This window comes from Thunnus maccoyii, chromosome 5 (genome assembly GCF_910596095.1).
Source record: "Thunnus maccoyii chromosome 5, fThuMac1.1, whole genome shotgun sequence".
In the NCBI taxonomy this organism is placed as follows: Eukaryota; Metazoa; Chordata; class Actinopteri; order Scombriformes; family Scombridae; genus Thunnus; species Thunnus maccoyii.
The window spans coordinates 8849632-8864026 of NC_056537.1; the positions used below are offsets into that span (position 1 = coordinate 8849632).

The window sequence follows — 14395 nt, forward strand, 5'->3', positions numbered from 1 at the left end:
ATGTTCTGTACTGTAAGATCTACCAAAACTCTGAAGCTGTGAAAAGATAAATTATTTCTATTACAGCATCTCCACTACCTACTGCTGTTTTGATTATCAGCCAACACGTATTCATGTCACACCTGCCGCCTCATACAATATGTTGGCTTCACTCCATTCACTGTAAGCACGTTTCTCCGCCCTCGCCGCTACTTAACAATTGGTATTCTGGCATGACATCATGGAGCGCAGCCTATAAAAATATCCTTGAATAAGACAAGACCTTAAATCATTTTCTGAATGTATGCGTAGCAAAAATCTGGAGGTAAATAATGTCTGTTTCTCACGCAGACCAGGAGGTTTCTGGAAAAACTTCCCGTTTTTAGTTCAGATTTATGAGTCTGTGTGGAAGTCTGTCCAGCTTACATGACAGACAAGGATGAGGTAAACCTTTCTTTTCTTCCCGACTCGTCTTCCCATGACAATTTTGGAGTCTGGCTCTACGTTGCTGATGATCCAACACAACTTCGAACATCTTTATTTATACTAGCACGTACAGCCTGGTGATGTCTGAGCTGTTTGAGCTACAGAGACCTTTTAAGGGAATTTAGCTCCATAAAAACCTGATGTTAACTTTATATCAGAACATGTTATTCCCATTTCTATGCTTTTCTTAGTTAAGTTATCTGTTAGGAAATAAACAAATCGCTTGATGTGACACAAACCTGTAGCCTGGTCTGGATTAGCTTTAACTGTCAGAGGCATAATTATTATCAGCTAAATGTAGTACTCACAACACCCAAGACTGAATTTTCCCTGTTTAACAACCTACTTCAATCACCTCATCTGCAAACACTCTGCATGACAAGTAAAATGCAAGCGTTGCCGTGCAACTGAGGTGTCAATCATACAGTCATAGTAGATTTGAGCAAGTGAAGCTAAAAAACTATAAGCAGTGAGTAAAGTCAGCTATGCTAATGTTTAGAGCTGCAACGATGAATCAGTTAATTGACAATTAATCTGCAACTATTTCAATAATAAAATAATCATTTCACCCATATTTTGAGCTAAAGTGCAAAGAAAATGCTGGTTTCAACTTCTATTTATTATTTTGACATTTTATAGACAAAATGACAAATCAATTAATCGAAAAAATAATCTGCAGATTAACCCACAATCAAAATAATCATTAATTGCAGCCTTACTACAGTTAAGTTTTAAGTTCATATGAAACTTGCAACACAATCAAAGACAAACACTGATTGTAAGCCTGATACTGAATAATCAAATTTAGTCAAATAATAGTCAAATTTCATCTTGTGTATATATTTAGCTGTGTGAAACTCAATAGGCCACAATGACCAGACTAACAGACACAAACGGCCACAGAATCCAAGTCCTTCCCCATCAGGCTGCCAGCTGTCTTCCCGTCAGCGCTATCCTGCTGTACAGTCATATCTCTACTGTCGCCTGGCTCTGAACGCAGCTCAAATTACACACCACTGCAGTTACGGACCATCTGCGGTCCGTTATTAAAGGCTTTTTCATGATTCCAGAGGGTGATCAGAGCATATAGTGAAATGTTAGATGATACCGCTGACGTGATGTAATGCTGACGGTTCAATGTTTGCCATGTGGCTGCACCGCTGTGCGTCTGGGGAGTGTCACACAGTGGCCGAGTGGCTACAAAGGCTGCACTGTAACCAAAAGGGCACAAGACTGATCCCTGCAGTTACCGACACGTCCATCAAGAGCTGAGGATCATCAATCAAGACAAAAAGGCTTTATGTGCTTAGTCACAGTGAGTCAGCTAACTGCCAAAATTGTTAAATGGAACGTGGAAAACACACACACCCACACACGCACAGGCACAGGCACACACACACCCACACACACCCACACACACACAGGCACACACACACACCCACACACACACACACACACACACACACCTGCCCTTGAAACTTGAACAAAGTCAGTCGCAGTCGCCCACTTACTGTCTCCACTGCTACAGTTTACCTTGAGTGGAAATGAACACACCTGCCATTAAAATGCAATCTGCATCTGGATAAGAAAAAACACATATTCATTCAAGCAAAAAAAATCGTCCCAGTAAGTTGAAAGGTCATCTAGCTCTGTCACTTCCTGCCAGCTAAAGTACGCCACACAAAAGCTGCAAATAGTAGCAGTTAGCTAGAAGTCTTCCCTCGCAAAAAGTGATTTATAAATGAATAACTTCTGTTCGCGGCAGCCGTTTCTTTGACCTGGGTGTCTGTTGATGAGTCTGTCGGCTCCGCCTAGCTCTTTTGCATGTTGAGATCAGATCACAGTGTGGGCATAACTGGGAAAACAAGAATGCATTTTAATACCAGGTGCAAACTCAAAGACACATTGATCGCATGTCATTATCCAGATGATGTATCCTGATACAGATCGCATGTTAATATCAGGTGTAAATGGAGCCAAAATGTGTGTGTGTGTGTGTTTCATGGAGAAATTGAATAAAATGCCTCTAAAAAAAAAAAAAAAAAAAGAAAGAAAAACATTTTTTTAAGCTTGTACATATTGTTTTCATTGAGTTCACAAAATGTTTGTTCCAAAAATTCCAGGATTTGTTTCCCAATCTGTACTTGTGCAGAAAAATGGTTATTTAACTTAATTAGAAATGAACTGATCGTAGGATGACCTCGAGGCTCGGTCGGCCAATCACGACGTCCCCTGTCCATCTCTGCTGTCAGCTATTAAGTAAAGGGCAAACATGCCCCCAAAATAATCTGTTAATAAAATAAATAAAACAAGTATAAAATGATCATACAGCTCGGACCAGCAGACTGTGTTGGTACCACAACAGACAGGAGTAAGAGAAAAACTGGACCACATACAAATCTAATAAATATAAACAGTCAGCAATCACCGGTTACATGATTTGTTTTGGACAGAGCGCAGCGTAACATATCTGAAACCCAATATTAGTGGCCTTAATTAAGGGTGGATTTAGCAATATGGATTTAAAAACTGTTGTTTTATAGTTTAATAATAAAACTGTTGCCAAAAAAAGGCCATATCAGACTATAAATCAGATCATGAGGACATGAAAATGAACTCTAAAGCAAGTGAACTGCATTTCCTGGTATGTGCTCATTGGCACATCCTGTTAGGGTGTCTGTCAATTATATGTTTTTGCTTTGAGCTTGTTTTCTGTGTTTTGTTGGAGTTTATGAACATATTGTATGTGCTTATATCTCTTGCCGTATAGGAGAGAGTCTTCCACACTAGTTCAACGAAGGACTAAAATAGCCTTCGACTGTGATGCTGCTGACCTTGCACTTAACGATAACACGATGTGAAGCACAGAGCTGATGGCCACCCTGCTCAGCTGCATCCTACATGCAGGGACGACTGGAGGAGAGGAGAGATCGAAAAGAGGCAGAGAGGTGAAGAGACGGCAGGAAGAAAAAAAAAAAGGAGCTTTGAAGCACATTTTAGGATCTGTATCCAAGAGAAGCATTAAACTCAAACCTTAAAAGCTTATTTTCTTTTGTTTTTATGTCTCCAAAGCCGAAAGAAGCTTTCACTTTTTAGGAGTTAAAACAGAAACTGTGGAAAATAATCCCACTTTGGATTTTTCCTTGAAGTACACCCCGCGGTGCTGTTCAGGATCATATTTTAAAATTTTGTCAATCACACGTGGAAGGCAAAAGATTTATAATAATTGATTTATAATATTTATTAAGAACAAGGTTTAAAAAGTAATATTTCACTCACTTGCAGGTTCCCCTCCCTCTCTCCATTCATGCAGTTGGCAGTAAGCTTCTTAAATGAATCCAAGAGAATGACTTATCTGAGTCTACAGGCACTTATACAAATGTTCTCAAATCGAGGCCCAACCACGACGTCTCTTGCCAGTGTGAAATAGTTCATGCTGAGAAATGTTTTCCTTTTTATACCAGATCTCCTTCATTGATGCTGGCACAGCTGTAATATCAAAGCCTTGACGTCTGCTGCTTTGGAGCAGTTTCTAAACAAGCTACGGTAGCTACTGTCTTCAGGGACAAAGGAACGTGTCACCCAGTGTAGAGGTGTGGCTCATTGAAATGTTTTTAATAGTTTTGGGACAACAGCTGAGCTCTACAGAACAGAGGAATATGAATCAGACTTTGGATACACGTATAATACTTGTAAGTATGATGAGTTCATTGTTGGTTTGTCTCTGCCAAATCTCTGAGCTTTCTTGACAATAAGAATAATGTAGAAAATCGCCAGCCAAGTCCTTTAAGCTAGCTGTTGATGGTCAGTAAATACCTCCAAAAAGTAGGCTGACAGCTTGTGAAATCACTTTCTATTTCTGCACGTGTTAAACACAGAATATATGACCTGTGGGTGAGGCGGCTTTGGAGTTAAGTCTAGTGAATTTCATTTATATAAAACCCAAAATCACACATTTGCCTCAAAGGGCTTTAAAATCTGCAGAGCAGATGTAAGCAGTTCCACTGAGCTGGGCTGAATGAGACAAGTACAGTAACGAGTTATGTCACTAATTAGTTTTGCTGTTCAGTAATTAATAAGTAATATTTAATGAGTAATTGATTACATTTTTAAGTAACTTGCCCAAGACTGTACATTAGATACAGACGTTAGATATAGATAATAAACAAGAAGATGGGAGCAGACGAAGGGTTCGAATATAGTTTTACACAGAGAGACAAGGGAACTGAAGCTACTGGGACAACAAACTAGTCAAAATCTCAATTCTTCTTTTAGGCTGGCATGCATTTTTAATCCATCTAATATGCCTTTCTGACCTCATATTTTCAGCCTGACTCTGCCTCTGGCAAAAATTCAAACTTTCACAAAGCGTCACTGCAGCAGCAACAGCATCTGACTGAGGCGAATAGGTTCTGTAATTGGCATTACAACTTGTGGAAACCAAAGAATTCGACTGGTTCAACACAGCAGCCTTGTGTCTTGGCTGGCAGTAAACTTTTTACCCCAGAGGGCTTCTTCTCAAAGGAACAAGTCAGCCTATAATGTCCCTGCATCCAGCTGTTATTCATAGGATGCAAACAGTGCATTAATGTGGACGTCATGTTCAGCTGTCGGAGAGAGGTGGAATAACTGCAGCACGCAGGAAGGACCGTACAGTCCAAGCTGAGGGCTGGTTAATGTTGGATGCTTTTTATAGAGTGTGAACAGTTAGATGGTGAGAACAGGAGTCGTAAGTTCATAGAGGGTGACGTGGTTGGCTTGGAATGAGTGGCTAAATTGTTCTCTTATCATCAGATTATCTCCCTCATAAAAGCAGCTTTTTAAAAACACATTCCCAGAAAACGAAAAAAAAATGTATTTTCTGATTTTCATATGTGAAAATCTAATTACCTTTACTTCCTGCACAACTGCATATCTTATTATTCATGCTATAGATAAAAAAAACAGCATATACCTTACAATAATTACCACTAATATTACTGTCACTTTCTCTCAAACTGCCATTTACATTGCAACAAAACTAGAGGACATTTGAAACCGTAAACCTGACGTTTACGGTGCTTTAGACTCACAAGCCTTCAATAAATGCCACTAGAATGTGCATTGAACATTACTCACCCTGCAGTAACACAAGCATTCATTTGGAGTCATGTTTCAGGCCACCTGGTGAAAGGAAGTCAAGTATTCACTCTCTTTTTAGCTCTGTTTTTGGTCTCCACCAACTCTTGAGGGAAATACTATCTGGCTCTTTAGCAGCTTAATTCTCCACAGTGTTCACCAGCTAGTTGCTAACTTCGTCTGTTTTCTATTTGGTGCTGGGCAGGTACGTCTTCAAATTAAGCTTATGAGAGCAGTGAGAGGGAACCAAAACAGTAAAGTTGCGGTCTGGAAAACCAAATGAGCTCAAAGATGCTTTATAGAGCTTTGCAGAACTGAAAATCAGGTGATGTGGCCTGTGGCTTCTTTAGGGAACCATTTCCAAATACACATAGTCATTTGATCCTCTCTTATTACATTAATGCACTAGGATTTAGTTTCACTGACAGAATTAAAGCAATAGTTTGACAATTTGGGAGCTACATTTAACTGGAAAGATACCTCAGTTGTATCAATCTTCTCACCTAACTGTCTGCCAGAAAGCAAATAAGCATGATTCCTAAAATGTAAAACTATTCCTTTAAGATTTAAGCTAGCTAAGAAAGATAGATTATGTTATGTTTGAGACTTTAATCATGTTGTAATATATAGTTATCAAAAATCAATTCTTCTTCTTGTATCAGGAGCACAATCTGGCAAATTATCAGGAATAACACACAACAAACTGGAGCCAGAAATGAAATAAGGAATTTTCCTAGCTTTGTAACTCACTTTGCTTGCTTGTCTCTGTAACATTTAAACTGTGCACCTTGTTTTTTAACACCTCGGTTAGACAGGTGATTGATGGAGAAGTGATTACATGGGACACAATCATGCTCCCGAACGCACCACACAAGCCACTGAACAGTATCTATTTCCTCAGAGAGTAATGTTCCTCTATCTGTGTTATTATCAAAACAGGCCTTTCAGACCTCGCAGCGCTGTCGCCTCTGGCATCTGAGCTCAGACAGGTATTCAGTCACCAGAGTCGAATCATCACCTGTAGAGAAGTGCAACTGTGCCCGCGTGAAGGACAGGTTCAACCACAGCTATGCGGTAAAGCTACGGAGCCAAAATACCAGTCATTTTCAACACATACATCCCTTGTTTGTAACAGATTGTTAGCATGTGCGGCATTGTATAAGGCAGTCACTTGAAAATGTATGCCTCCAAAGCATCTTTTTATTCAAGAGCTTTAAAATAAAATGAAAACAGATTCCAGCAACCCTTTTAAAAACACATAAACAGCTGCAGTTACATGTTTCTTTCCCGGAAGCAGCTAGGAAGTCTAAAAGGTGATTCATGATTTCCAGATGACACACTGTATATCCAACTGACCATACAACAGCCCCGTTTTGCCGTACAGACCTCCACATGGGACGCACATGGTGTCAACATGCACAGCTGCGTGTTGACGTGACGTCCCCATACGTCCTGACAGGAAGCTGTGTGCTGCAGAACAAAATGGCTGCCAGAAAACAACAATGTTGGGAGGCATTCAGAGCTCAACAAGTCATATTTATCAAGCTAAAGAGAACATGTCACAAATCTGACTTTAAGCAGTTTAAGCAGTTTAAGTGTAATGTTGCCCTTGAATGGACCTTCCCAAAACACGAAATTCCCAGTGAAATTCCATAATCCATAATTCATTATTGATTTATAATCCGGGGCGGATTAGGCAGCATTCCATTAGGTTTTTTTTTTCCATCGATGAAGAGATTGGACACAGCAGAAAACCAGTTTCTAGGTCAAATAATATATATAAAAGTCATATGTGGTAAATCTGGGCTAAATATAGGTTATCCTGCATGTCGAGGCATTCCTGTTTCAGAAGGACATTTCTATAATCCATTTCATGCCTCGTCTTCAGATCAGGTTTTTGTCACTTTCCTTCTACAACTAGGGCATCTAACTCACAACGTGTGAATTGTATTCAGCTTGGCTTGAGCTCACAGCTATAGTAAAGGAACTATACCATGTTAGATTGGTAGGATTTTTTCACTTAACATAACTAAACCTGGATGATATTTTTAGAAACGTGTGCTTTATAATCACATTTCTATATGCCATGTATTCTGTGATAGTCTGTAAGGCTAGTCAAGGTCACACATTTCTTTATGTTTTCCTGAGCCTTATTAGTCTCTGTCTTGGTCTTACATTGTTAAAGCTATAGGTCTGCAGTGTTTCCCCTTGGCTGACTGCTTAGGAGGGTGGGGGTGGGAGGGAGAGACTCAGCAGCCAGACGTTTCTCCTCTCTCTGTTTAGGAGCGGCTGAGATTGTCTCTAAAATGAGAATAGCTGGTCCACCTTAAAGGTCAGTCCACCTTAAGTGAGCCTGGTCAGGTAAGGCCAACCCATTGTCGCTAACTTCGGGGCTAACCCCCTTCACTTTTATCAGCAGGTGGCAAGCAAGACACAGGAACTTGGCTTGAGTCTTGAGGAGTTGTAGCATTTATTCACCATCAAACAGCCTGCTGCTACGTTCACAGCTATACTGGTACTGTCTGCTCCAGTCGCCAGCCTCACCATCACAAACACACTCTCTCTTGCTTTCTCTCAACCGCACACTCGCTACTTTCCACCTTAATACTTCACACTCGCTATTTTGGCCTGAATTTCAGACGTTTGGGGTCGTCGTCTCTCCATCTTTCATGCAGATTACATTAATAAATTACTCTTTTTGGCTTTTTACTCGCAAACCTTTTATTGCAATTGCAGTAATGCTTGCACATAAATTAGGTAAATAACATAAATAAACATTTTGTTTCTTTCAGAAGGGGCGGTCTGCCCCTCCAAGGCAACGGTAGGGGAAACGCTGCATTTAAAATATTCAAAGAACCTAAAGGTTATCTGAACATGCAAGCTCCAAGAGACACTGACTAAATGCAGGAATCAAATCAGGAACTTCATGTCCCCTTTGCACATTCCTCCTCGCGTTTTTGTGCAGCAGGAACTATGGCCCAGCAACTAAATTGAGGCCCAGATTCCTCTGGATCTAAACCCAGGTAAATTTCCAGAGTTCCTGAAAAGGTTCCTGGAAAATGTCTTGCAATGGATAAGGGCTATTAAACTCAGCTGTGTTGGTTTTCCAGTCAGTGAGCTACAAGATACTCAAAGAACAAACACAAAAAAATAACACTGAAAGTTTGTCCAACACACTATCACAACCAATTTCTTCACCCTGCAAACATTCACCAAAGATTTGGAGGCAAGTATCTACATGGTTAATTGTATCTAATGGTGGAAATCCAGATCTGGACCACTACCAAAATCAAATTTGTTCCTTGGCTGGCAAATATCTAGTTTGAGATTTTGAGATACCTTGCTGACAAACTGACAGACAAACATGAATGGAAATACATCCTCTGTAACATTTGCTCAATACTGCAGGCAAGTTAGTTTCTTACCTCCAACACAGGTCCTGCCCCCAAGATGATCTGCTCCACCCCGCTGGCGAATCCCTTCTGGCTGAGGGCAGTCAGGTGATGAATGAGGAAGTTGGTGCTCTGGGTCTTCCCAGATCCACTTTCTCCAGAAATTACTATGCACTGATTCTTCCGTCGCTGTAGCATGGCATGATATGCTACATCAGCCACAGCATAAATGTGAGGCTCCAGCTTCCCCAGTGTGTGGTTGTCGTACAATTTGACATATTTAGGATTGTAGATTGGCAGGAACTGGAATGGGTTTATCACAATAAGAATACTCCCAATGTAAGTGTGGATCTTCTCTTGGCGGAAACGTGCACGGAGGCTTTCCAAAAGGGCGCGCTCTGTTAGCTCCGGGAGAGCGCAGAGGTCGGACGGAGGTTCGTTCCCTGCAGGCTGGGGGAGGAAACCCCGTTCCACCAAGCGCCGGCGCTCCTCAGTCACCCGCAACCACATCTGCAGGCTGCCACCATAATGAATAGATCCGTCTAGGTTCTTCTCCCGTAGGAGGAAGCGGTAGTCGTCACCGCTGCCCAGGCCGCTGCGGTTCTCCAGGGCGCTTCGCGGCCACAGCATCATCCGCTGAACAGGGCAGTCGCCGGGGTTGAGGATCCATTCCTCCCCGCCAAACTCCTTCACCTCGGCCAACACGTAGCATTTGGTACGCTCCAGGCGCAGCCGTTCAATGAGGCACTCGATGGCTTCAGCAGCTGTGGTGTTCTTGCGGGCGCTGACGGGGCAGTAGATCGTGCCCTCAGCCAGGGCGCCCGGGTAGACGCGCAGGGTGAACTCCTGGTCCTCCAGGCGCCGCCGCATGCTGCCACTAGCGGTGGCCATGTTGGCGCTGCTGGCGTAGCTGCAGCCGCCATCTTGTAAGCTCATGGTGGCGCAGCAGGTCCCATCAGCACACCGCTCTCTGGGCCCACAGGACTGACTCAGGACATCCCAACTGGAGGAGGACAGAGATGAAGAGAGAGATGGGGAGAGGAGAGAGAGGAAAGAGACGGAGAAGGTTAAAAATGGCAGCAAAACAACAGAACAATGAGAGTTCAAAGGAGAAATTAGATGTTCAGACATCATTTCATATCCTCACAGCAGCCTCAGGCATTTCCAGTACATTGAGTCACAACAGGGTCAGTAGAGTCACGGCGATTTCATCTGTCCCATGACAGAGAGGGCCGACTCAATAGGCTTTCTGTTTTGGATTGTAAAGGGAACTTCTATCACAAACGCCACAAAAGAGGAGCATGAGACCGAGTCAAAGACAGAGACAAGAACTGATAGCTATTCAAAACAATGAGGAACAGTAGCCGCTTCATGAATTTAAAGGCTACTGGCCGCAGCTTATCAGAGCCGCATACCCTGTGTATGTATGTGTGTGTGTGTGTGTGTGTGTGTGTGTGTGTGTGTGTGTGTGTATGTGTGCGCGTGTGTGTGTGTGTGACTCATGTGATAATCCAAGGGCTCTAGCCGTGTGCCAAGATTAACAGCTGCCACCTTCCACACAAAAGTGGCTGTAATGAGAGCACAATGGTGTAATTCACCACTTCCCTGTTGATAGTGGACAGAGCACTCCATTCTCTCTCTCTCTCTCTCTCTCTCCCTCTCTCACACACACACACAGACTAAGACACATCAAATGTGACTTAAAAAAATTGTTAAATATGCTGATGATTATGGGACAGAGATGCTGCAGAAACACTCTTGCCAAATTACTATAATAACTAAACGATAATATAATGATGTACTATATATGTCACTAACATATGTTTAAATTGATGTTTGATTTTATGCAATTGAAGCTAAAAACCTTTTTTATCTCACTGAACTTTATGGTAACTAAGAGAAAAACTAATTTTCAGAGGCTTTTACTCGAAAAGCATGAAATGAAAATATTAAAATACTCCCAAAATCAGACTGAAAGTCGACATAAGTAATTATTTTAAAAGCAAAGAAATTCAGATGAGTCATAAATTTTGCAGAATCAAGCGCTTGTTTGATTTAGTATATTTATGATTTCCTTATTTAAAGTAGATATATTCTCATTTTGGGAGGAAATTCTTCACATATCAAAGTTAATTAAGTCTTTCAGATCGTAAAACATTTATTTCTGGGAATTCTGTAAAAAAAACACGTAAGTATACTAAGCCCATTGTACGATGAAGCGTCGTTAAATTCTTTACCTAAAACTGATTATCAAATAAGATATATGAAAGGACGAGAGTAACGGTTCCACACTGCCATGTTTGTTTCTGGCATCACTGTCAGTGTTTTATATTTAATAAGTATTCTCTGGTGACAGGAATATAATTAGGGAACTGTGATGCCGACCTTTACGTTGCCAGATGTTTGTCTTGTTAGAGATGCTTCCTCTACACTACTAAACGTATCTACAGCTATAGATACAGAAAATGTACAAGTGCTGTTCTACAAGATGCCCGTCGCCATGGAAATACAGATGCCAGTACCACATTAGCACACAAATAAATCAATATCAAAGTGTAAGAATGTATCAAGTACCACAAAATGTAAAAACAAGAACTAAATTTAAATGTAGGCCAACGCCAAGACCACCGCTGTGAAGGATTACCTGATCCCTGCCAGTCTCCCTCTCGCTCTACGTTGTACTTCTCCTTTCATACATACATTCTCTTTTCTGGGTCAGTGCACCTCATAATTTCTTCCTCTTTTCACTTTTCCTGTTTTTCTATCTTCCTCTGTGTCTCTCAAGCTGCTGCTCTAGATATTCGCTATGAACATAAACACATATAATCACTGTAGTATCCGTCTTTTTTGCCTGGCAGTTTATTGGAAACAATGTCCTTGTACAAACATAAATTTACAGAATTTCAGACTAAATTGAGGTTATTATTTACATGCAGACTTTTAGCCCTTGAAGACTCAAAATTGAGTGCTGCTCTCATTTTAATAATCTCTCCCCCCAGTTTTTTTAATAGCTTTTTTCCTCAATGGCTTCAAGCACATGTGCTACTGTATAGACAGGAAAAAGTGAGAAAAGAGAGGATGAGCAAGGCAGTCGGCCAGCCCCAGCACCACGAGACATACAGTAGACAGAAAGCGAGGGAATAGACAGCTGGGTGTCTGTAAGAAACAAAGAGGTGGACTGTGCAGGATGAAAGACGGAGCAGAGGCTAAAAAACAGACAGAAAGGAAGAGAGTGAGAAATACAAGCTTCAACAACTCAGAGTTTATGTCGGGAAAAAAGGAAACGAACAAGATGACAGTAAACACTCCGTCTACCACCACTGATTCAGTCACAATCTCACACCACGCGTGCGTTTTCTCACACTATCATTTCCTCTTTGCTTCCTCCGATGTGAAATTTGTGATTTTTAAGCAAAAGAGCAGCAGTTGTTTTTTTTCTTTTCCAAGTTCAGACAGGCTGAGGTGCAGAAGGTACCAAGGTTAATGCAGCAATTTTCACAGATTCTGTTTGAACTGAAAGCATGCACCGACATCAAATCAAATCATTGCCATTCGCCTTCCAGTGGAGCAGCCAATCACAATGATTTTGTGGTCGAGCAACTAACAGCTGAGCATGAGCGGAGCAATGCTGGAGAGACTGCAGTGTTGGCAACGTGCAGCTCATTACGTCTGCGTTACAGTTATGCTAACATTAGTCAGCGATGGTTCAATATTCAGCGGGCGAGCACCTTCATCACTGAACAGCTTCTTATCTCTGGCCAAAGACCTGTTAAATATGTGTGTGTGTGTGTGTGTGTGTGTGTGTGTGTGTGTGTGTGTGTCTGGCGGTGGGGGTGGATTACAGATTTCAATCACTGACCTCAAGGATTCAGACATGTTAATTTGACAGGTGGTCATTTGTCTAATTTTATGAGGGCCAGAGAGAGGTTGAGTGGGTCAGTTTAAAAGTAAAAGTAGTAGTTTGGTCCCTCTGACTGATATATTATTATATATGACATCATTAGATTATTAATACTGAAGCATTAGTGTTAGAGCAGCATGTTACTGTTGTAGCTGCTGGAGGTGGAGCTAGTTTGAACTACTTTATATACAGTTAACTAGTTTAGTGGTTCCCAACCTAGGGGTCGGACGCCTCCAAAGGGTCGCCAGATAATTCTGAGGGGTCGTGAGATGATTAATGGGAGAGGAAAGAAGAAAAAACAAAGTTCTGATACACAAATCTGTTTTCAGCTTTTGGGACTTTTTCTCGAATCTTTGATTTTTAGTGAAATATTGGATCATTTGAACATTTATTGAAATGAAACCATGTGAGAAGTTTAGAGGGACAAATCACTATTTAGTGGAGCTGTTAACAACTCGTAGACATACCAAAGATGTTATATTATCCACTGTATCAAATCTTCATCTGAAAAGTAACTAAAGCTGTCAAATGAATGTAGTGGAGCAGAAAGTACAATATTCCCTCTGAAATCTAGTGGAGTAGAAGTATAAAGTGGCAGTACAAGTACCTCAAATTAGTACTTAAGTACAGTATGTGAGTAAATTTATTTAGTTACTTTCCACCACTGGTGTCTGAGCAGGCTTACATCATCTCACGTCATCTCCAAATTCCACCTGCTGGCTTTTTCAGTTTGATATAAATATTCGGTTACTGAAACCAGCTGCTCTAGCCTTCATTCAGCCCTCCAGTTGGTTTGCCTTCATCAGTTCTCTGTAGCTTTCTGAACCCAGCTGTCTGTCCAACTCAGCCAGTCATTAAGCTGGAAAAGAGTGACTTATGACTGTCATCCACATGTCCTCTTGTCACTGCTCAAATGTTAGCCGCTGGGGGCGAAATACAGGCTGGCTTCACAATGAGAGTAGATGGCGGAAAGATATGACAGCATGAGAGAGAGAGAGTGTATGTGTTTCAGTGAGTAAGTATATTTCTCTTCACCAGAACTGATACTATCTTAAATGCCACAAAATTTATATATACAGCATGTACATTTTTCAAATCAAACTATACAAGCGCCAGAATAAAATTTCAGAATAAAGGTGGAGTTTAACAAACAGAAACTTACTGTAACAAGATTATAATTCACAAATGTCTTCAGCCAATCTTCCCTGTTGCGCAGACCTACTTTGAATTTTGTAGCTAAATGGAAACTATTAAAACTTCATACAAACCAAATGAAGGAATCAGTGATGACATGCATCACATTGAGGTGGATATAAATATACTGTATATGTCTATTTAGCTGTTTTCATTGATTGATACAGAGCAGCAACTTTTCTTAACATCTGGCGTCTGGTAGGGTTTCCCTTGGAAAAACCTCTTGTCGACGGAAAGTAATATGATTTATCTTTTTCCAGCGGAAGAAAATGTGGTTTGTTTGGAATAAACATAAGAAAATCAGAGTAGAAAAGATTGTTACATA

The 14395-nt window shown here is 41.0% G+C and overlaps 1 protein-coding gene across 1 annotated transcript in view; it reads right to left on the bottom strand.

Moving 5' to 3' along the window:
• The window catches only part of LOC121896916 (unconventional myosin-IXAa-like), a 158627-nt gene that overhangs the window by 111491 nt on the left and 32741 nt on the right, over positions 1-14395 (bottom strand). Inside the window, exon 2 of the mRNA XM_042410997.1 lies at positions 9009-9978. Coding sequence (XP_042266931.1) covers positions 9009-9911 — 903 coding nt within the window. The 5' untranslated portion in view covers positions 9912-9978. The remainder of the gene's footprint in view (positions 1-9008; positions 9979-14395) is intronic.